The sequence below is a fragment of the Eschrichtius robustus genome, chromosome 13 (genome assembly GCF_028021215.1).
Source record: "Eschrichtius robustus isolate mEscRob2 chromosome 13, mEscRob2.pri, whole genome shotgun sequence".
Classification (NCBI taxonomy): domain Eukaryota; kingdom Metazoa; phylum Chordata; class Mammalia; order Artiodactyla; family Eschrichtiidae; genus Eschrichtius; species Eschrichtius robustus.
Window position 1 is genome coordinate 48,064,245 of NC_090836.1, and position 22,455 is coordinate 48,086,699.

A 22,455-nucleotide genomic window follows, 5' to 3' on the forward strand; every position below is an offset into this window, starting at 1 on the left:
CACAACAACCCAAGAGGTAGGTGTTTTGTTATTTATCCCCATTTTACAGATGAGGAAACAGGCACGGGCCAAAGTTTAAGTAACTGGCCAAGGTTACACAGCTAGTAAGTGGCAAAGTTGGAACCCATGCAGTCTGACTCTAGCGGTAAGATGATGCCACTTAACGCAGTCATAGAATCTAAGTACGCACAAATGTAAATCATTCTGTGGGTTTGAAGGGAGGTTTTTCATTTGTGTTCCTACTATGACTGCCTCTTTCTCTTGGGGGAAAGAGGAACTATGCCCTTTCCCATCCCCACGAAGAAGGCCGTGTGTCAAAGCACTTATTTAATAATAAACAAATATTGATCAACCACTATGGCCGCGCCTAGTGAAAATGTGAAGACTCCTCCTTCCCCTCATATTTATGCATATTCCAGACCCCTCCCTTTGTCATTTTTTTTTTTTTTTACGCGCCCAGGATCAGGCATGTACTCTGGACTCCAGCACACTCATGTCTGTACCTGTGGCTTTGTCACATACAGGAATGCGCCGGCCCGAGGCTGCTGTTTTTCATATTGAATTTCTAGCATGTTCACACCCCGTTAGTAGGGGATATGGAACAGACTATGTGTACCAGTGGACGCACTTGCAAATATGTGAGTATTTGCTAGGTGTCGCTGTGCCCAACCCGGGGCCTCTGCAGCCGGGGTAAATAGCTCAGTATTTTGCTTCTCTGGGTGTTCCAGAGTGTGACGCAGTAGCAGCGAACAAGGGCGTCATCATGAGGTCACTGCAGGACAAGGGGAAAGGGGCGGGAGGGCGCTCCCTTGAGGGGAGGAGCCCTTTCACCCGGCCCTCGAAGCGGCACCTTCTCTCTCTTCACCGGAGTTTCTCTAGAGCCTCCTCCCTCGGATAAGACCTCTTCCAGCTGCCACCACAGAAAGCTCTGTTTTCAATCCGGGGTTTTGAAGTTTAGGCTCTGGTCACTATGAGAATCTCTGGAAGCCCTGCCCCCAGTTTTAAGTTTCATCCAATAAAGAACCTAAAGGAGGGGCCGGCAGGCGGTTCAGTGACGCAATGCAGATTGATTGGCATTCAGGCCATCGACGTCCTGGATTAGCTCCGAGTTTCGCCAATCCAAAGGCAGGGGTGGGACGGTGCAGGCGCAGAGGATTGGGTTTGGCTGGACTCGATTTAAAGAGACAGAAGCTGTCGGGGTCCAAGAAGACGGTACCCAAGACCCTTCCCCCAAGTCCTTGGGCCCACTTGGGTCCCCAAAGCTGGGGAGATGGTTTGCGGAGGCTTTGCCTGCTCCAAGAATGCGCTGTGCGCGCTCAACGTAGTCTACGTGGTGAGGTTTTGGAGGTGGGGGAAGCTTCAGGGCGGAAAAGCGAGCAGGGAGAATCTCTAGGGTACTTCCGATGGGGAGAGGGGTGTACTGGGGATTCCGGGAAGATTCCCGGGAACTTCCGGCGAAGAGGGAATTCCTCGGGACTTCCGTGGGATGAGGGGAGACTTCCGGTGATCAGAGGGTTTGTCTGGGGGTGGGGGTAATGAACTGAAGGCTGTGGGCATAAAGGCCCAGCCCTCCCTCTTGTGAACTTAAGTTTCTCCCCAATAGAAGTGATGGATGAAGCTAAATGTTCCATTTTATATTCATAGACTCTACTATCCCTGCCACCTCCCACCCCTGTCCCAGCCATTCTGACCTCTGATGGGAGGAACGCCCAGGGATGCTTCTGGTCCTGATAGTAGCACCTCCTCTCCCTCATTCACACAAAACTCAGTTCTCCTTTCTGGTCCAACCCCCAGGCCCCGCCCCCCCCACCTCCCCCCGCCATGGCCTTTGGCTGTGGTGCACACTAGAATTCTTTGAGATGTATCCTGCTCTGTTTCCCATAGCTGGTAGGCTTGTTGCTCATTGGAGTGGCTGCTTGGGCTAAGGGCCTGGGTCTGGTGTCCAGCATCCACATCATCGGAGGAGTCATTGCTGTGGGAGTCTTCCTTCTTCTCATCGCGGTGGCTGGACTGGTGGGTGCTGTCAACCACCACCAAGTACTGCTGTTCTTTGTATCCTGACCTGAAGTGATGGGGGCACCGGGGCTCCTGGGAGGGCCGAGTCAGCTAGGATGTTAGTGACAAGGGTAGGAGACCTCAGGGATCTTGGGGATATGTCTCCTTGCCCTCCCTTATACCATACTCTATGAAACAGAAGCTGATGATTTTATTGTTTTCAACTGACATAATTTTATAAGTTCTATGACTAGATCAGATGGTTATTATAGGTGGAACATAAGAGTCTAGGACTTTTTGTTTTTTTCCCATAACTCTTCCTCTCAGTACATGATCATCCTTGGTTTGGTCTTCGTTTTCCAGTTTGGAATCTCTTGCTCATGTCTGGCTATTAACCTAAGCAAACAGGTAAGAGGGTGCCCTTTCAAGTACTTGATTTTTTCCCCCCTCTAACCTCTAACTAACTCCTTACTCTCAGTCTGGCCCCAAAGGTCATTCTTAGGTCCACTACTTCCAGAATCTTGAGCCATTTGCTTCCTCTGGGATGTCTGGCTAATTGTCCATGAGGATGATCCAGAGGAAGTGGATAGTTATCATTGTGTCTGCACCTTTGCTTCTGAAGGATGTTAACTCCCTTCACTCGAACAGGGAAACGGAGGCACTTGAACTGGGATCAGGACGTAGGGGATTCTTAAGGTTAGCAGCAAATAATTTCCTTCTGCCTATACCCTCCAGACAGATGTCATCAATGCTTCTTGGTGGGTGATGAGCAACAAGACCCGGGATGAACTGGAAAGAAGTTTTGATTGCTGTGGCTTGTTCAACCTCACAACCCTGGACCAACAAGATTATGCTTTCTGCACTGCAGTGAGTTGGTGTGGGAAAGGGTGCAGGGTGCCGGGGCGGGAATGGTCGGACACTGGGTAAGGCCAATGCCCCAATTGGCAGATTTGAGTTTGAATGTGATTGCCTCTCTCTAGTAGCTCACTTGTATTGGGGCTGTGTGCTGGTGGGAGTGGCGGGGTGGATACAGAGACTAGAGAATTAGCCAAGTGAGATTCCAGTCTGTAGGGTACTGATGAGGAATTGGAAGATAATTTCTAGCGTCATTCACCATAGATATTAGGATAGAGCACTGTAGCAATTCTGCATCCTCCAAACACACATACGTGTGTTTTATCCTCAGATCTGCAAAAGCCGGAGCCCCACATGCCAGATGTGTGGAGAAAAGCTTCTTAAGCATTCAGATGAAGCCCTGAAAATCCTGGGGGGTGTTGGACTCTTCTTTAGCTTTACAGAGGTAACATTCTCTAGTTCCCTTATGTCCTTTCTCTACACCCCTAAGTCTTAGCCCCAGAGATTCAGAATTGGTGCTTATCTCTTTCCCTTTGCTTCTACAGATCCTTGGTGTTTGGCTAGCAATGAGATTTCGGAATCAGAAGGATCCTCGAGCCAACCCCAGTGCCTTTCTATGAGACTTTGGATCCTTCTGACTTCTCTCCTGCTGTCTGCTCTCTCTAAGCTTTTTCTTCCTTCCTTAGGGAAAACCTGGGGTCTATAACCCTTTTTGTTTGAGAAAAAGGAAAGGCCCTTTGCCATGCTCCCTAAAGATGATTGAATAGCTAGGCTTTATGCCTTGACATGTTTTGTTGGGAGCAAGATTATAAGGAATAAAGAAAAACCTTCCTTCCTCTCTCCCTAAGTGGATATGGGAAGCTCCTGGCAGTGCATGAAATGGGATGGGGGTTAGAGTCATTCCTGGCTGTTTCCCCTCTTCTCCCTTCCACATACTAGACCATCTCAACACATCTTTGCTCCAAGAGTAAATCAGGGACAGATCCAGAGAGAAAACCAAGAACTCTTGTAATAAGCAGGACTCGGTTTGGGGAAGTTCAGTGAATACAAAAATAAAAACCATTCAAACTCCATAATCAAAGAAGCAACGTAAGTGCCTTTTCTTCTCTTTAGTTAGTTGAGGGGCTCCACTGACTATGTAGGCCCTGTGACCTAAGGAGAATGTGCAGGGAAGTTCCATCTTCCAAATGGTTTTTTCAAATCCCCAAACGGCAAAGCCAACCAGAGAAAGAAACATTAAAAAAAAAAAAAGACCAGATTTCTTTGTTTTGTTGTTTTTCCTGTATAAAAAAGGATCCCAATATCAGGGTATAGGGAAGGGGAAGAACAAGGGACATACCCCTTGGTGTAAGGACACAGAGGGGGCAAGAGAAGGATAAGCCTCAAAAGGAGGGGTGGGAGGGGAGTGTCATTAAGGCAGCAAAATATTCTCTATAAAAAGTTGGAGTCGTCTCCATAGCCTCAGAGATGAAGGCAGAGATCACCTTCTTAGTGGGGGGCTCTCCACTCAAATGTTCAAAGGAAGGGAAATGTTGGCTTCTCTTCTCCTGGTTCTGTTGCAACCATTCCATGGCTCACTCTGAGTTACCTTCTGCCTTATGTAGATAAGAGTGCTGCAGGGCTCGGAAGGCAGAGATTCGCTTGTGTGGGTTAAAAGTCAGCATCTCCTGAGAAGCGAGGCAAAGGTCAGAAAACCATGAAAGAAGATTTCTGCTCACCCCCAACAATACCTGGGATGGGCTATTTTCTATATCCGTCTTTGTGGACAGCCATTCAAAGCAGCAATAAAAACTAGCCCATCCACCAACAAGTCTCAGTAACCACAATGTGTTTGGGTCCCTTTTATCCTGCTCCATTTTCCACCCCAATCTCACCCCATGCCCACGCCCAAGCCCAGTACCAGCAGCAGCTGTGCTCCAGACTCTTCCATCTCAGGTACCACCGACTGCACGGGGCGGGGCCCTCTGGGGGAAAAGGCTCCTCGGGGTAGAGACACATCTCGGGGCCAGTCATCCTCTGGAGGCAGTCCGATCAGGCTATGGGGAACAGGAGAATTCTGGTCAGGAGGGCCCTTCTCCAGCCCCCATCTCCAGGGGCAGAGCCAGTTGCCATTCAGGGCTCAGCAGAAAGAGAAGGACTCAGAATGGAAAACTCTTCCCCTCTGCAGGTCACTTACTCAAAGATTTTGCCTAACTGGTCAGCTTCAGAGTTTCCACAGAAGAGAGGCCTAAGGTGAAAAGAGACATTCATTTAGGTAGCAGTCATTTTCAAAGATATGGTAGTAGAATGACTACTACTTAGTGGCTCAAAACACAGGGTATGGAGAATGAAGGGCTACGAAATTCCTAATTCCACGACATTTCAGAGCTGCTGGTTACGGACAAGGTGGCCAGTAGAATTCGAGTGGAAGAGCGGGCAGGGTATGGATGTGGTTTATGAGTATGAGATTTGGGAAATTCAAGATGTTCAGGATACTTGGGCCCCATACTTTCGACGAAACATCTCTGCGAAGATACAGCCAACACTCCACATGTCCACAGGTGTTGCATATGTAGACTGCAAAAGAACTTCTGGAGCACGGTACCAGAGTGTAACAACCTAACGGGAATAAGAAGAGTGGATGAGAGCCCTACGAATTACCCTGAAGCACAACTGCTTCACTAAAATCAAGGATGTGAAAAACACATGCCTTCTCAACTGCTATGGGCAAACACTCTCCTCCCCCAGCCAGAACCCATTTTGGCTACCATCATTCTACTGACCACAGGTGTAAGTGCCATCTGGTAGCTGTAGATTCTGGCCAGGCCAAAGTCAGCCAGCTTGACTGTCCCACCACTTGTCACCAGAATGTTCTCTGGCTTCAGGTCTCGATGAACGATGCAGTTGGCATGAAGGAAATCTAGGCCTCTTAGAAACTGGCGCATCAGATCCTGGTTTGGAAGGGGGAGGTACAGAGAAACTGGGAACTAGGCACCACACCTGAAATCACAACAGATGCTACTACAAAGGTCCCAATCTACCTCTCAGTGTCTGCCCACCTTACCTTGATGGTCTCCACTGGCAAGCCTGGCGGGGGTGCCTTGTCCAGATATGTCCTTAGGTCTTGGTCCACATGCTCAAACACCAGGGTCACTTTGGTCTCCCGGTCAGTTCGGGCTGTGGCACAGACGTCCATCAGCCTGGCCGGAACAAATGGTAACTCACTGAGCAATCATCTTTGACCCAACATGGCCTCCTCTATTCCCTCAGGGTCCCCACTTCTCTCCTGACCACCACTCCACACCTATAGGTTAGGTTGTCTTTTCCCTTTTACTACCCACTCCCAACCCTCCATCTTCTCACCGCACAACATTGGGATGCTCAAAAGCCTCCAGCCGCCGCAGTAAAGCCACCTCACGAACTGTGCTGATGGGCAGGCCCCCTCCAGCACCTCCTCCATTGGGGACTCTTACGCTCTTGAGGGCCACAAAGTGGCCACTGTGGGGATCACGGGCCTTATACACCGTCCCATAGGCACCAACACCAATCTCAGCCACTGGCTCATATCGAGGGGTAGCCATTCTCAGACCAGAGAAGACCCTACAATCACAGAGACTCCTACCACCGAAATTCCTTCCACAGTTCGGATGGTATGAGCCTGCAGCAACAAAGTGACTCCCACAAAAGACATCACAAAGACAACACCAACAGCATCCCGTCCCTTTCCCAAACTTCCATGATGCCGACTCCCAGGTAACACAATGACCCTAACCCCAACCCCTCCAGCCGCGTGAGCTCCTAGAATAAAAAAATGCATTTTCCTTTGGGGCGATCGAACCCCGCACAAGGGAAATGCCACACGACACACTCCCTACATCGAAGACCCTACACCCAGTCCCTGAAATTGCACCTTCTTAAGGCCACAAAGGAACATATCACACCCTGCCCCACTTCCCGCCCTCGAGCGACCCTTCCATAACCAACCCGCGTAGGAAGCCGTGGAGGGCGAGTATGGTCCCCATTCCTGGAAAGGGCTACACTTACCTCACCCCGTGTCTGGAGCTGCGGGGGCGGCCCGTTATCGGGGCCCCGGAGCCGGTTCCTGCGGCGCCATACACTCGAGCTCGGTCCGGGACAGCTGGACGCTACGGGCCCGACCATAGACACAGGCCGCAGGCTAGAGCGGCCCCCTTTACCCCCACCCTCACCATGTGACCAGCTGCCAAAGAGGCGCGCGGAAATCGAGGGGGCGGGGCGAACGCCGGACGTTCGGAGCACGTGACCATACTACTCAGGCGCAGAGGGGCAGCCGGGAGCGGCTTTGAACGAGAAGGGGGCGGGGAGGGGAAAGGGGCGGAGGGGCGATGGCAACCACGTGACCTGTTGCTATCACACGTGACCGCTTGACATTGCTTGGAGAAGCAGAGGTGTGGTTACGCAGCAGGGCACGTGACTGGCTGCCGTAACTCCGGCTCGGGGGTGGGGCGGGAGAAGAGAGAGGGTGGAGTCCAATGCGATGCCATGGCAACCGGGGCCACCCAGGATTCCCAACACTGGGCTGGAAGCCGAGCCTGAGTGCATCTCCAGTCTCACTACCCGTCTCTCACTCTCTCTCCTTGCGGGGAGGTGGGTCGGGGGACGGGAGGTGGTGCGGTCGTCTTTCTGCTCCACCGCTATCGGAAAAACATATTCTCATTTGTGTCTTTGTTTCACTCATTCAACAAATTTTTACTGAGTGCTTGCTTCCTGTATTTATGTGGGGGTTTTGTTTGTGTCCTTTAAACTAGTGATAAGGCTATCTGTGAAGATATAGCCACATATTTTATATGTGGTCATATAAAATAGGGAGTAGACAGTACCCATATGAGGGCAAAACTAGGATTAAAGGACTGATGGAAGGCAGATTAATACAGTAATCCAACAGGAAGAGTGGCAAGGTAATCTCCTTCCCTCTTCCCAACTTTCACCTCTTCCTGGGAGTGTTAAGGCAGAGACCAGATACCTTCTGGCAGAGAAGTTACTGATGAGCCAGAAACAGGAATACTTGAACTTTAAGGTTCTTTTCTGCAGTAAGATGCTATGACATATGTGTGTATGTGTATATATATGTGTATGATACTATATACAGCAGATATAGATGGGTAGATATAGGAGTGAGCATGTGCAAGGAAGTTACCACCACGCTGCATGAAAATGACTGTGCCCTTCTGCAAAACCTTGTGACTCCTTATATGGGGTCATTGTGTTTCCCTTTTTTCCCCTATTGCAAGCTTTCTTAGCCCTTGCCCCTCCTCAGAACAGACTTTTCCTAAATAGACTCTGTTCACAGACATCTAGGTAGACAACAGGCAAGTTTCTCTGACTTCCCTTGTCTTACTGGCTCCAACTTCTTTATCTCCCAACCCTTTGGGGGAATGGGAATAAGGGAAGGAAGGAATCAGTGTCTCATTTATGATAAACTGTCTAAAATCTGAAACCATTCTATTACTCTATTTGCTCTCCTTGTGCCCTAACTTCTATTCTCCTTAACCATCTGCCTGAGGATGTAAGAGTTCAGGCTTGAGATTTAATATAAACCATGCTCCAGGGCAAAATGGAAGACATGTCAGTATAGATTCCCCCTCTTTGCATTCTACTTGTTGTAGTTCTGGGCCCTTGCTGGCAAAGGCAACTGGGACACTAGTAAGAAAAATCTCAAGGTCCTAACTGGCTAAGGGGCTTGTGAGGAGTATGTTTCATTGGCTGTTTTGCTAGGATTGGTTGGTCTGTAAACCTTCTGGAAGGCTAAGTGTCTCTGAGTGTGTCAAACTTCCATCCTACACCAGCAGGGTCCACTTTAGCCTCACCCTCCACTCACTGTTTTTAAAATAGAAGTCATCCTCTATGTTGGCTTGGGTTCCAGCCCCTTTTTCTGATTCATTCATCCACCATCCAAAATATTTGAATGCTTCATAAGAGCATTACTCTCCTTAATCACTTTCTATTGAGGATCCTTAGTTTGACAGTCTGTCCCTGATTACATACCCTCCCTTCTCCTGTTAATTACTCTTTTACTAATTAGTTTTTTCCATTGTGTTTGACCCAGTGAGCTCCCCTGGAATTCCTTTTCTCTAAGCACTGAAAAGGAGAGGAGAGGGAGGATGTAAGTGTAAGGCAGAAATAATGTGATGAGGGGGTACAACTGGTTCTCAGGGTCAAGACCCCCATAAGAGCAAAGAGCTAAGCATGTGCGTGTGTTACGTATTGTTCACTTCAGTTGCAGTGGTGGTGGGTCAGGAGAATACCAGGAAAGACACTCATCCCTTTAGCACTCCAGTCTCCCTTGCTCACTCACCTCCCTCACACATTACAATTACACACTTCTGTTTCTCATACAATCCAATTCGAGCCCTTACACACTTATCTCTTTTCCGTAGTCACACACCGTGCACACGTTTCAGTCTTTTGTGTAAAAGTGTTTATTGCTTGAGTCCATCTCTTGCTCACTCACCTCGGACAGTTGCATAGCTTGCTTTCTTTGCACACTCCCATTTTGCACAAGCCTCTCCCTCCCTGGTGCACCTGCGTCTTTGACCACTCACCTTCCATCCTCACCCGCTCACCCCTCCAACACACACACCCCCATTCACACACCTATTCTACCCGTGCGCACACCCCCTTTCCTTGGCCACTCCCCTCCCTCCACCCTCCCCCGGGCTCGCACACTCGCCCCCGCCTCTGGGGACACCTGCTCGTGCCGGGCAGGGCGGGGATGCGCAGCCGCGGCCACTTCTCCTCCTCTCCCCTTCCCCGCCCCGCCCCTCCCTCCATCCCTCACCGGCTCCCCGGCTCCCGCCCCGCCCGCCCGCCGCTCCGGGGGGGTCTCCGCCGCCGCCGCCGCCGCCGCCGCCGGAAGGAGCCGCCATTTGCCACCGCCGAGCGCACGGGCCGAGCCGGAGCCGCGAGCCGGAGCGGGACTGGGGCCAGGAGGACGGCGATGGGGGGAGGCCCCGCCGCAGGAGGACCGGGGCGCGTAACCCCGGGAGCCCGGCCCGCCCCGGACCCGGACCCGCGGGGCGCGACACCCTGAGCCCCCCTCCCCGCCCACTGCCCCGGCCATGGCTGCCCGCCCCCCGGCCCCCGGGCCGCCAGCCCTCTCGGCCCCGCAAGCCCTGCAACCCCGGCTGTGGCAGCAGTGAACGGCTCTCGCAGGCCCCGAAGACCCCAGCCGGGCTCGGCTCTCCAGCGCGCGCCCCCTTCCCGGCCTTGTCCTCTCCCTTCCCCCAGCCTCCCGAGAGCCCCCCTTGCACGCCGCCCCCCGACCCCCGGCGCCCGGACGATGCTCAAGTCTCGGCTCCGCATGTTCCTGAACGAGCTGAAGCTGCTGGTGCTGACGGGCGGGGGGCGGCCCCGGGCCGAGCCGCAGCCCCGGGGGGGCGGGGGAGGCGGCTGCGGCTGGGCGCCCTTCGCCGGCTGCTCGACCCGGGACGGCGACGGAGACGAAGAGGAGTACTACGGGTCCCAGCCGAGGGCCCGGGGCCTGGCCGGCGACAAGGAGCCGCGGGCCGGACCCCCGCCGCCGCCCGCGCCGCCGCCGCCGCCCCCGGGCGCGCTGGACGCCCTGTCGCTCAGCAGCAGCCTGGACAGCGGGCTCCGAACCCCCCAGTGCCGAATCTGCTTCCAGGGCCCGGAGCAGGTAAGGCCCGGTCATCCGGCGGGGCGGGGAGGGGTGGGGCGCGCACCTGGGGCGCCCGGGGAGACCGGGATCAGGGGGCGGGGCCTGAGGAAGCTGGGCGGGACCCAGCGCCCGGGGTGGAAGTGGAGTGAGGTTGGGGGGCTTGGCTGGAGACTCCGGGAGCGCAGATATGGCGTGGAGGGGGATCAGGGGTCCCCAGGAAGGGGTGGGGCTTTCTCCTGGGAGGGCTCAAAATCTCTCTCTCCCCTTAACCGAGACACCCTTTCTCGCCCACTTCTCTCACCCCAGGGTCTCTGTAGGCCGAGAGGGCCTATCCTCTGGGAGGTAGGCAGAGAGGAGAATGCTTCTTGAAGGGAGAGGCCCAGCCGGTGCCCTTGCCTTCCTCAGTAGTTCTCTACGTGGGGCACTTTTCTTCACTTCCCATTCCACAACTTTCCTTCTCATTCCAAAGAATATTCTCTGTTTAAATGTTATGGACAAAGTTGTCCCGGGATAGTATGGGGGGGGGGGTGTCTCTATGTCGTGAGAAATTGCTCTTTGATTAAAGGGGAACACCCTCCACTCACACTCTTAGGATTTCCCCCTTTTTGATACGTGGAAACTGAGGACTGTAACCTATCCCAGTCTGCACCACATCTGTGAAATACTTTACAGTGATGGGGAGTGGGTTAGGAAGGCATGGCTCAGAAGCTCTGACCCTCCCTTCCTGTCTCTCCAGATCCTAAGTGGCAGCCTTCCATTTGGGAACCCTTAAAGAGCACCCTCCTCAAACTCTGGAAACAGAGAAGACCCAATATTCACCGGCCAACCCTCCCCCGGCCCCCCAGTCCCTTTCCATGTCTCTTCTATTGGGCCAGGGAAGTTTACCTTGAGCTCTGATTTTTTTCTTTTAGGCTGCAGCCTTAGCTTCTTGCCCTGTTTTGGGTGAAAAGCCTGATTTATTTTTTTATTTTTTATTTTTTTTAAGGTGGGAGACTGACTGACCTGGAGAGGAGGTTTTCCTCTCCTGTAGTGGAGAGGACTGGGGTCGGGTGGCGATAGCTGACAGGAACCCTCCTCACTCTTCCTCCAGGGGGAGCTCCTGAGCCCCTGCCGCTGCGACGGCTCCGTGCGCTGCACGCACCAGCCCTGCCTCATCCGCTGGATCAGCGAGCGGGGCTCCTGGAGCTGTGAGCTCTGCTACTTCAAGTACCAGGTCCTGGCGATCAGCACCAAGAATCCCTTGCAGGTGAGGTGCAAGGGGAGAACTCTGAGACTGGGGCAAGGGCCTTTCAGCAATTAGAATCAGGGACCCTCCAGGGAGCCTATTTAAGCATTTACTCTTGCTTTCAAAGTCACCCTCCTTACCATTGCCATAATTTAGCGTCTGTCTGTAAATCCTCCCTTCCTTCATTTACTCACAAAGACATTTATTGGGCGCCACCTGTGTTCCAGGCCCTGGGACAACAAAAGAGGAAAAGATGGTAGTGCTGCTGCTACTGCTGGTAGCAAACATGTAGAGTTTTCTATGTATCAAGTTCTTGGTGTGTATTAACTCTTTTAATCTTCATAATAATCCTAATAGTTATGTTACTTAGCCAGTAAGTAATGGACTAAGGATTTGGAATTCAAACCTAGATGGTCTGGCTTCAGAGCATCTGCCTGATCATGCCTTTCTAAAATAAGACAGAAAATGATCTCAAACAATGTGAGAGATGCCACATTCTAGATGTGATCAAGGCACAGAGAAGCAGATTGTTAATCCTGCCTGAAGGGTTTCGGGAAGGCTCCTGGTGCATCCTCCTATTCAGGGCCACCCTAATCTGGTCCTCTGTCTCTTTCTGTGACTTTTTGGAGCCTTTTCTCCCACACAGTGGCAGGCCATCTCCCTGACGGTCATTGAGAAGGTCCAGATTGCAGCCATAGTTCTGGGCTCACTCTTCCTTGTCGCCAGCATCTCCTGGCTCATCTGGTCCTCACTCAGCCCTTCAGCCAAGTGGCAACGGCAAGATCTGCTCTTTCAGATCTGCTACGGCATGTACGGCTTCATGGATGTCGTCTGCATAGGTGAGGATACCTCTCTCTCTCTCACCTGCTCAGCATCTTCCTCCAACTCACACACTTAATTTTCCCTGCCCATTCCCTCAGTTTCATGGCCACATTTTCTACCATTGGGGGCCTTTAGAGCTATCTCCCTTCCCTGCTTCTCCAGGCCATTTGCAAACCCTATCTCCTCCCCCTGGAGAAATGCTTGCTTAAGTACCTCTGGCCTAGGTCTGGGCAGCAGTTCACCCTGGATTTCTTATCCTCTTGCTCAGGCCTCATCGTCCATGAAGGCTCCTCTGTCTACCGTATCTTCAAGCGCTGGCAGGCAGTAAACCAGCAGTGGAAGGTCCTGAATTACGACAAGACCAAGGACATAGGAGGAGATGCAGGGGGAGGGACGGCAGGGAAGCCGGGCCCCAGGACCTCACGGACGGGCCCCCCGACTGGGGCCACCAGCCGCCCCCTGGCCGCCCAGCGCATGCGGACGCTCTTGCCTCAGCGCTGTGGTTACACAATCCTGCATCTACTTGGACAGCTGCGGCCACCAGATCCCCGTTCCAGTTCCCATTCTGGCCGCGAGGTTGTCATGAGGGTCACCACAGTCTGAACTAAACTCCAGGAGTGGGGATCTTGAATCAGTGCATCAGCCAGAGATAAGCTGTCATGGCTGCTGGAGGTACCACCTGGACAAGGTGTTTGGGGCACACTGCCCCACCACTGAGGATCTCTGTGGGCAGCCTCAAGCTGGAGACATTGTCTGGCCTCTACTGCCCACTGGGTAGAGATGCCTGGATGACATTCCAGCCCCCACTGACAGCTCCTCACACTCATCTTGCGGCAGCCGGTGGGCAGGTGGGGAGAGCATCTTTTCTTCCCTAGAGAACCGTCCTTACCTCAGCTCCTAGGGCCTCCAGCCCCCCAGCTCCACTATGGTGACTTGGTGAAGGGGGACCAATGCCAGAAGAAAGGGGCTGTAGACCCCCCCAATCCCCACCCCATGGCCACAGGGCAGCTGGCAATAAGACTAGTATACATTGACCTCCCATTCCCTGCATGAGGGTGGGGGTACTTCCCCCTGCTCCTCCCCCCATTGCATGGGGGGAGGGCATAAAGAATCATTTATATGCACGTGGAGACTCCTTTCTCATCTGGGGCTTTTCTGGAGGGTTGGGAGGTGTGGGCAGGTTTCTCTGCAGAGGCTGCAAATCCCAAATGCAGCAGTGGATTCTGAGTTGGAGGTGTAACTCCCACTTGGTGGTGAATAATTCACATTGGCTGCTAGGTGGCAGTGCTCAGAAGTATCTAAGGGGTGGACCTGACACCTGCGTGTTGTGTGATTTAGAAAATAATCTCTCCACGTGGTTTTCCTGTCTACCTCATAGGGTTGGATTGAGGATAAATGAGGGATAGGTTGAATGCCATTGCAAAGAAAATCAGTGATGGCATAAAAAGATCTCTAGACTAGTTGATGTTCCATTTATTTCAAACAATAGCTGGTTAACAAATTCCAAAATGTTTTTCATCTGGAGTTGCACAGAGCCTTGGAAATTTGTGTTAAGTGTTATAATAGATATGGAAAATATGAGGGGAAATAGACACTGCGCATGTGAAGGATAGTGGTTATTTGCAAGAATGAGAGCTCCTCCAGCTCCCTAAACATTGGGGAATGGGGAAGCCTGGAGCAATCCTTCTAGTTCTGGGGATCTTGTGGGTTCTATTAATCCCTACCAGGTAATGTGCTCACCCAGAGAAGTGGTATGAAGTGAATTTGGACTCGTTTGGAGTGAGGCAGACAGAATTTCTCAGAGTTATGAGTCTCCAACCCCAGTTTAAGCTACTGCTATGGCAATTCAGGGTCACAGGTCTGATCCTGCTGTGCCCCAGCTAGTGATATTAACTGGAAGATCTTGTGCTTGGAGCCAGCAGCATAGAGGGCTGTTGTTTATAGAGAAGAGGTTTGGGACGGACTGGTTAAATGTCAGCCTAAAGCCTGGTCTCTTTCTCTTGAGGCCTTGGGGCTGTGTATTATATGAATGATGTTGTCTTTTACGTGAACTATTCATCAGCAATTAAAATAATTACTTCATAACATTGCTTAAGTCAGATCCAGAGGCCTTTCCTATTATTGGTCCTTCTCTCAGGGAAGATTCTGCTCTGCCTTCTCCCTGGAAATGTTTTGGGGACAGTGCTTCTCTATTAAAGGTCACATATCCTTGCCCAGGAAATGGTCTTCCCCATCCCTCTCCAAAGGGGGTCTTGGTCGCTGTCCGCGGTGCTGGCACCCAGACTCGCCTGGGAATATAGGAACCAAAGCTGTACTTGGGTTTGAGTTACCTGGAAGTGTTGAAGTGCATCACCTCCAAACTTGGAGGGGATCAAAGTGGAGAGAGGACTGAGGCTGAGCCTCCCATTTTTTCCAGTGGGAAATCGTTTCCCAGAGAGATAACCTTCCACATTCCCCACCTGGGGAGACAGAAGGGCCAGACTTCACTGATTTGCCTTTCACAGAATAGCTGGTGGAGACCAAAAGGGAGACAGTAAATCCAAGTGACTCTTAGTTCTTATCCTGGCAGACAGGGCTTAGGTAGCTATGACACAGATGAGGCTTGTGCCAAGCCTGGGCTGTCCCCCACAATGGCCGCACATGGAGGCTCAGACATACCCAAGAGCACAGGCACGCTTACACACAAACACACCGCCCCTGTTTCCACCCTGCGTCCTAAAACGAGGCCCGGTGAGACAGTATGTTCCCCTCCCCTTCAGGACCATTGGAGGTCTTGGTATGGAAGTTGGGACCAGCGATCTGTAGGGTCCTCTTTCTTTCCCTTATTCCACCTTTAAGAGATTCTTGTCCAGGAGAGGGGTCATAAGAACTGCTGCCCTCCTCAAGTGAGCCGTCCTATTTTCCCATGAGGAGTGTGGGTGTGCAAAATCTTACCCAGTGATTCCAGAGGAAAGGGTCTGAGAGGAAGCTGGGCGTTACTTCCCCTCCAAGCTCAAAACTGCTAAAAATCAGGTCACTTAGGTTCAAGTTGAGCTTAGTGATAGGGAATGGGGGTGGAGACTGAGAACCCAGCAGAGAAGGAGCTGAGAGGAGGGGCAATAAAAGCACACAAACCTTGGTCTCTGCACAGGGCCTTGGGTATACACTGCCCCTCTGTAGGTCTTAACATAAATAGATAGCTCCCAGAAGGCCAGTGGCTGACGGAGTTTCTGCAGTCAGGGAGCCATGTCTAGGGCAGGGGCTGAGGTGGTGAGAGGAGGGGGAAGTGTGAAGCGAAATCTCTGTCTCCATCTGCTAATTGGAATGGAGGGGAGCAGGAGGAAGGGGAACAAGTCCTGACATGGGGAGGGTAAGCTAGGCTACAGAAGGAGCTGCAGGGAATGTGCTGAGAGATGTATTTGGATGGAAGCTAATCTATATACATTACAAGGGGAGAACGGAGCCCAGCCACTGGGGGGCCAGAGAATGCTGACTCAGGGAAACAGGGGCTCCTGCTGCCCACCCCTCTTCTCTTGCCTTGGTGCCCTAGGGCTTCTGGCCACCTCCACACTTGGCTTTCATCCTGTCTGTCTGACTTCACTTCTCTGTCTGTATCCCTGTCTTTCTCTGAAGGAAATTGCCTTGGTGCACCTTCTCCAGGCAGGACAGAGTGTCCATGCTAGGGTGTCCTTTGGTCCTGGCACTTCAGGTTCCAAAAGCACTCTTCTACCAAAGAGTCAGCCGTCTCTGGCCATCTCGGCAAGTCCCTATCCACCCTTTTAACAGCCTAGCCCTTGAAGCTACTTTTCACCACCACCCCCTTAATCTCTTACAGGGAGCCAGACTTGGCTGTTCCCACTACAGATAGAAATGTGTCTGGCAAAACTGACCAAACATAAAGAATAATTTAATAATTAGTTCTCTTTATGTACCTGTGATAGTCCCCCAAATTTTTATAAAATCTTGTCCTCAATGATCTTCTCTATATTTTGGAGATAATTAAATGTAGAATCACAAGTGAATAGTAAGTTCTGTGGTTTGTCTTCAAGATTAAGTTAAGAAAATAAAAAATTAAAGAAAACTGCTAAATTACTTAGACCACAGTTCTGTAAGTTAAATCACTGCCTCAATCTGTGATGGCCGTAATTATTAAAAGTATCTTCATTAATTAAAAAAAAAGAAAAAAGAAAAGAAATGTGTCTGGGTTTGTGATGCAAACCATTCTCCCAGGTGTCTAGACCTCCCACCTAGGTCCTGTTATGGGGTCACTCCCAGGACCTGAGAAACCAAAGTGGAGGGTTTGTGTGATGGTCTTGCCTCCAGGTCTTATAGGAAGTGAGAGTGGAAAATAAGTCAGTCAAAAGTCAAGGATGGAACATTCAAAAATTTTTTTAATTTAAAAACTGAATATTTAAAAACTTCAATATATGAAAGGAAGGGTTGGGCAGGGACAGGTCCAAAGATATCTCTGCCTGTGACCTAAGTGGTGGGACAAGCCAAACCTAATAGTGACCAGAGAGCCAAGGAGAGTTTTTTAAAAATCATACACCAGGTGAGGATAGACTCACCTTCCTAGGGGCAAAATGAGGAAGGAGCAGGGTAGACAGAGCCTGGTAAGCTGCTTATCCCTTCTGTCTCATTGTCCAAATACAATCTGAGAATCGATATGGTGTCACCCAGTCAGGGATAGGCCCTGGCAGGGTGTTTAAAGACAGAATAAGACCTCATCCTTCCTCTCAAAGAGCTCACATGCAAGGAGAGAGGATCAACCAGGTGCAGACCAGATGCACAGTTACTTAGCTCATGCCATGATAAGTGCTTAGCTAGCAGCAAGAGTGAATACTGTGAAGCCCCAAAAGGCCAGTGGTCGAATTCTTCCTCAGGCCATCCAGCATTATTAGTTAAAATCAGAGTTGGCCCTTGAAGGATGCATATGATTTGACCAGAAGGGCTAAGCAGGCAAATGGACCATGGTTTTCTCAGGGCTTGCTGGGTCAGGCCAAGTGCATATTTCACACCTCAATCAGGGCTGCTTCAAGCACTTTGCTATGGTCTTTGTAAGCCGTTTGGTCAGATAGGCCACGGGAATACACATATCTTGGTCTTATGCCTGATAAACCCCTATGATGAGAGAAACGGTGATGGTGACAGTGTGCTTCCACAGGACTATCTGTCCACAAACTGTAGGTTGATGCTTCTCTCAGGTACCAGGACAGTCCGGGTCATGGGTCTGACTGGGGCAGCACCTGGCTCAGGCTGCACCTCAAAGCGGATCAAGATCTGGAAAGGGAGGAGGAAGGCTATCACTATGGGAGGGGTCTACAACGGTGGGCTTGATTGGTAATGGGCATTATTAGTGTTAGGATGGTCAGTGTTGGAATGGCACCTGTGTCGGGTAGGGGATGTCTTAGTTAATGACGGTAAGAGATTATGGTAGGGAAAAAGATAGTCCAAATACCCTCGCTCACCCTCCAGGCCTATGATGGGATTGACATATTTCAGAGGATTAGGTCTCCCAAGTCTTATATATTTTCCTATGCCTATCAGGAGAAGAGCTCATGGCTTTAGAGCTCCGGTCTGGGGAAGGTAGAAGATCTAGATCACTCACCTGGGCCAAAGCCATTTGCAGCTCAAGCTCTGCCAGGCGTCTCCCCATGCAGCTGCGCTTGCCAAAGCCAAAGGGGAGAGATGCAAATGGATGGGGGGCTGGACCATCCCCTAGCCATCGAGCTGGACGAAAAGAATTTGGCTCTGGGAACTGGGCGGGATCCCTTGAAGTGGCATAGTGACACAGAGTGACCAGCGTCTGGTGAGGGAGGCACACAAACTTGTCAATTTGGGCCCAGGAACGCCAGGAGGGAAGTAGAGAACAGGATCTACGGACTGGGACGAAGGCAGGCTCTGGTTGGTTGCGATGTAGAAGTTTTCTGGGGCTACTTTTCTCTACTGCCCCATTATATCCTAGAGAGGCATTGAGGCCAAGGAGAGGGTTTGAAGGGCTTATTGGGAGTATCTGAGAACAGGAACAGTCCCAAGGTAGTGAGGGATGGCTTAGCAAAAGGGGCCCATAGGCTCTACTCACATTTTTGGGGATAATATAGTCACCCACACAAATGTCTTTGTCTGGGACACGGGAATTTCCAGGTACTACAGGGTACAGTCTGGATTGCAGGGCACAAAAGGGAGACAACAAGATGAAGCTGGGGGCTGTAGCCTCCCTCTCATGCCCCCCCCCAACTTCCAAACCCATTCTTGGCCAGGCGTAAAGTACCATTTTCCTCTGATCTCTCTCCCTGCTCCCGTCCGCTAGCTGCTTCCCCAGCCCTTCCCCAGCATTTTCTCTAGCTCTCCTCTTCTGCCCCCTCACCTTAACACTTCCCTGATCACAGCCTTCAGCAGGGGCACCTGCGACAGAGCAGTGGCTGAGGGGTGGGCGCTGGAGCCGGGGCCCAAGGCAGCTGTGATCTCAGAACGGAGTGCCGTCTGGACTTCGGGGTGCCGGGAGAGTTCATACAGAGCCCAGGAGAGCGTGTTGGACACCTGAGGGGACAGGTGAGAGCGTCAGAGGGGTTGAGAGTGGGGACCCAGCGTAAGGGGCAGAATATGAGGCAGTCAGGAACCCAGGAGGTGCTAAGCCAAACTGGCCTAGAGGACCATAATGGATCCCCTGCAGCAGGAAAATGGCCCCTGAGATTGAGGAGGTTAAGCTGCGGAAGTGGGACTCCCAACATGGAGGGAGAACCTCACCGTGTCCACTCCAGCCAGTAGCAGCTCCGTCACATTCCCTAGGATGGACGGGGCAGGCAACTCTTCCCGGAACAGGAAGTAGGTCAGGTGCGCCCCAAATCCCGTGTCCTCCTCAGGCTTTCCCTGGCTCCTCATGGCTACCTCGGCCTCTCGCCGCTCCACGTGCTGCTGGGCTGCGGGCACAGGGGACAGGGACGCCTCACTACCGCTGAACACCTCTGTGCTCCCCCACTCCGACTTCATTTGCCTTACCAAATGCAAACATCTGGTCCCAGTCTCGGCAGAGGCGGCCCCAGGGTCCGGGCACGAGGCGGTGCAGCCAACTGGGCATCGCCATGGTCAACAGTGTGGACACAAACACCGATCTCACCGCGCGGATGAAGGTCTCTGTGTCTGGTGGCACTTCGGCCTCCAGGCAGCCGAGGCGGGAACCCAGCAGCACCGCAGCGATGCCTGGCCGGGAGGGGGCGCTGTCAGGGCACCGGGAGACCCGGACCAGGTGCCTCCTACACTTGCCCCTGTCTAGGGACTCACCTTCTAGTCCAAACTTGTAAAACTCTCCTGCCACGTCTCGAACCAGGGCGGGCGGCCCAGCGCCCAGTCCCCGCTGGCGCCGCAGTCGCCGCACAAGGTCATCGACCACGTCGTGCAGGGTCCCGGCATAGCGGGCGGCCGCTTGAGGCCGGAGGAGGAGCGGGGCCAGGAGGCTCCGGAGCCTCTGCCATTCTTCGCCTTCCCTGCGGGGGTGTGGAGAAGGGGCGCATCAGGGCAGACGGTGGTGTGTAGAGGCGGCCCGACGGGGCTGGTTGCGCTGGAGGAGTGTGTTGGGCTGGGGTGGCCAGGAGAGGGATTGCGTCTGTTCCCTTGGGGGTACAGAAACCTGCCCCTGCCTGCACCCGCTTTCCATCCCCCCTCCTCGTTACTCATTTCCTGCCCCGGAGGGGCCTGGGTTCCTGGGTAAGCTGAGTCACAGAATCTTACTTTACATCTAGATCCTGGTGCCTCAGCCCCTTCCGTGAGTTCCCAGGATTCTGGCTTCAAAAGAAAAAGAGCGGAAAGGGAGGCGAGAGCCGGGCTCTCTACCTGAGCTTGGGCGAAACAGACTGGGGTGGAAACCTCGATTTGCCAGAAGGTTCGGGGAAACGACCGACCTCCCTCCACATCCCCAGACTGCCTCCAGACCGGCCACAAAAGAGGAACGCAGCTGGGCGTCGGGGCTTTGGGGCCAGAGGACTCACGCGGTGAGCAGTCCGCAAGCCCGCTGGCGGCGGCGACGGTGCTCCGCCCAGGGTGAGAAGCTGCAGCGTTCGGGCCGGGGTCCCTCCTGTCGTAGCAGCTGCTCGACGAGTGTAGGGGTCGCCACGTACACAGTGCGCACCGTCCCGAAGCTGGCCAACCACACCGGCCCAAAGCGCGCGGCGCCCTGCACCTGGGAGAACAGGAGCAGCGGACACTGGAGACCCGGGCCGGCAACTGCCACCTCGGCTCGTGCCAACGCCAAGGGCGTTGTTTGGGGTTTGAAAGAGGGAGCTTCTGCTCCCAAGCAGTGTAAGGCTCTGACGCTGCAAACCCCTCCTCCTCTTTCCCTCACTTCCCATCCCTAGGAAGTTTGAGTGTGATTGACAAAGGGGGGGGGGGGCGGGCGGGGAGGGGGGACTTGGTGCAGAGCTGACATTCAGGACCTCTCTTTGGTCACCTGGGCGGAGAAACCCCTAAAGGTTCCTCACGTGGACTGTCCATCTCAGGACGAGCCTCCACTGAATGTACAGGAGCGCACTAACTTTAAGCCAAACGTGCCTCCCGCGCACTTGTCCTGGATCTACCGAGTCTCCAGAATTCTGCACGGCGAGAAGGCGCTTTCTGAACGCACTCCTCTGCTGGTGTTGGGACAGACTTCGCCCCTGGCGAACGACCGACCCCAGTCCCAACTTGTCTTTTCCATAATTCATAGGCATCTGTTCTCACTGGCCCTCCCTCCTACGTTCTGCACTAGGGTGTTGTTAAAGCCAACCTCCAGTCCCGAGAACGGTTCCCTCTACCTGAAGCTCGTGTAGCCGTGACAGTCCCCCCTTGCAGAAAAGTTCAGCAAGGAAGCCGGGCGTGGAGGGGCCTGGGATGTCCGCCAAGCCCCGGGGCGCTGAGTCCGAGCTTCTGGAGCCCAGTGAGGCGCCCAGCTCAGGAGGGCAGCGGACGCGATGGAACACTCTGGAAGCGAGCTTGAGGGTCTGGGTCATGGTCTGGCTGGGGAACCCGCGAAAGCCTGCTTCTCAGGAGCATCTTGCCCCAGCCCCTATTTAACTCTTGGGCGCGATAGTGGCAACGCCCCCTCTTCAAGCTCCTCAGCCAATCCCCTCTCAGGAGTGGTCTGTGCTGGGGATTAGCACCCAGGAACAGTAGGCGGGGCCGGAGCTGCCACAGAGGCTCCCTTGGATCTCATGCTGCAATGACCCTCTTGGGAGGGGAGGCTTCTCCTCCTGGGCTGGTGCCCTAGTCCAGCAGCCTAAAAATCTCTTCCTCGGAAAGGCTATTTGGTGAGGCTTAGGTGACCAAGATACAGACTGGGTCCCTGGTATTCCCATCACTTCCTCAGGGAGCTAGGCCCACTGGGGCCCATCCTCAGGAATTCCCCATCCTCCAGCTCCTCCGGGAAGGGAAGCAGGGAAGAGGCACAGCTGTAGCTGTCCTCAGATTCCAGGCTCATCGGGATGCACCTTTTTGGTATGTGAGCACAATTTTCCTGCATTACTACATCTCCCCCTCCCCCTGTACCGACACTGGGCAGATAGCAGGTGGGTTAATGGGTTAAGATGGTTCCAGGAGCCTTCATCTTTATTCCTTGGGAAGGGGGGTTGGTCTTTTCCGTCAACAAGCCCTGTCCTTCCAGCCATGGTAATTTGGGGCTTGAGGAGCAGAAATGAAGGAACTTTTTGCAAATTATAAAAGTTGAGAGATTTATCTGGGCTCCTGGACAGAGCAAGGGCTAAGCGAGTGCTCTGAATCTCCAGCTGCCTCAGTCCCCTTTGTGGGGCTTTCTAGTCAGCAGCCCCTTTCCACTTTTAGCCTCAGAATCCTCCCCAGTTCACCTGTCTGCTCCTCACTCCCGCGCCCCCGGCCCTGGCATGCTCTGTGTCAGCAAGTCAGCTCTGAAGTTCTGGAATCAAAGCAAAGGTCAACATGAAGGAGAGGGTCTCCACCA

General features: G+C 52.9%; 4 protein-coding genes across 6 annotated transcripts; 2 read left to right on the plus strand and 2 right to left on the minus strand.

The window, feature by feature from the left end:
- The first annotated feature begins 1,130 nt into the window (after nt 1-1,130).
- TSPAN31 (tetraspanin 31) lies at nt 1,131-4,106 on the plus strand. The gene is made up of 6 exons (XM_068560090.1): nt 1,131-1,333; nt 1,885-2,052; nt 2,323-2,403; nt 2,731-2,862; nt 3,182-3,295; nt 3,396-4,106. Exons 1-6 carry the CDS (start codon nt 1,271-1,273, stop codon nt 3,468-3,470), a joined length of 633 nt encoding a protein of 210 aa, XP_068416191.1. The 5' UTR covers nt 1,131-1,270; the 3' UTR covers nt 3,471-4,106.
- A 2-nt stretch (nt 4,107-4,108) lies between these two features.
- On the minus strand, nt 4,109-7,061 carry CDK4 (cyclin dependent kinase 4). Of its 3 annotated transcripts, none has more exons than XM_068560089.1 (8): nt 6,874-7,061; nt 6,193-6,447; nt 5,894-6,029; nt 5,613-5,780; nt 5,339-5,448; nt 5,027-5,077; nt 4,751-4,886; nt 4,109-4,517 (listed from the first exon to the last, which is right to left on the minus strand). In XM_068560089.1, exons 2-8 carry the CDS (start codon nt 6,408-6,410, stop codon nt 4,425-4,427), a joined length of 912 nt encoding a protein of 303 aa, XP_068416190.1. In that variant the 5' UTR covers nt 6,411-6,447; nt 6,874-7,061; the 3' UTR covers nt 4,109-4,424. The 3 variants fall into 3 exon arrangements, with proteins under 3 accessions (XP_068416190.1, XP_068416189.1, XP_068416188.1); XM_068560088.1 differs by having other exon boundaries at nt 6,193-6,487; XM_068560087.1 differs by having other exon boundaries at nt 6,193-6,429; nt 6,874-7,060.
- Nucleotides 7,062-10,073: 3,012 nt separating this feature from the next.
- On the plus strand, nt 10,074-13,657 carry MARCHF9 (membrane associated ring-CH-type finger 9). The gene is made up of 4 exons (XM_068561600.1): nt 10,074-10,504; nt 11,577-11,732; nt 12,358-12,550; nt 12,802-13,657. Exons 1-4 carry the CDS (start codon nt 10,148-10,150, stop codon nt 13,134-13,136), a joined length of 1,041 nt encoding a protein of 346 aa, XP_068417701.1. The 5' UTR covers nt 10,074-10,147; the 3' UTR covers nt 13,137-13,657.
- A 3,226-nt stretch (nt 13,658-16,883) lies between these two features.
- Nucleotides 16,884-22,374, minus strand: CYP27B1 (cytochrome P450 family 27 subfamily B member 1). The gene is made up of 9 exons (XM_068560372.1): nt 21,299-22,374; nt 20,498-20,688; nt 19,794-19,996; nt 19,512-19,712; nt 19,260-19,432; nt 18,880-19,052; nt 18,595-18,673; nt 18,121-18,318; nt 16,884-17,792 (listed from the first exon to the last, which is right to left on the minus strand). Exons 1-9 carry the CDS (start codon nt 21,491-21,493, stop codon nt 17,679-17,681), a joined length of 1,527 nt encoding a protein of 508 aa, XP_068416473.1. The 5' UTR covers nt 21,494-22,374; the 3' UTR covers nt 16,884-17,678.
- Between the last annotated feature and the right edge of the window lie 81 nt (nt 22,375-22,455).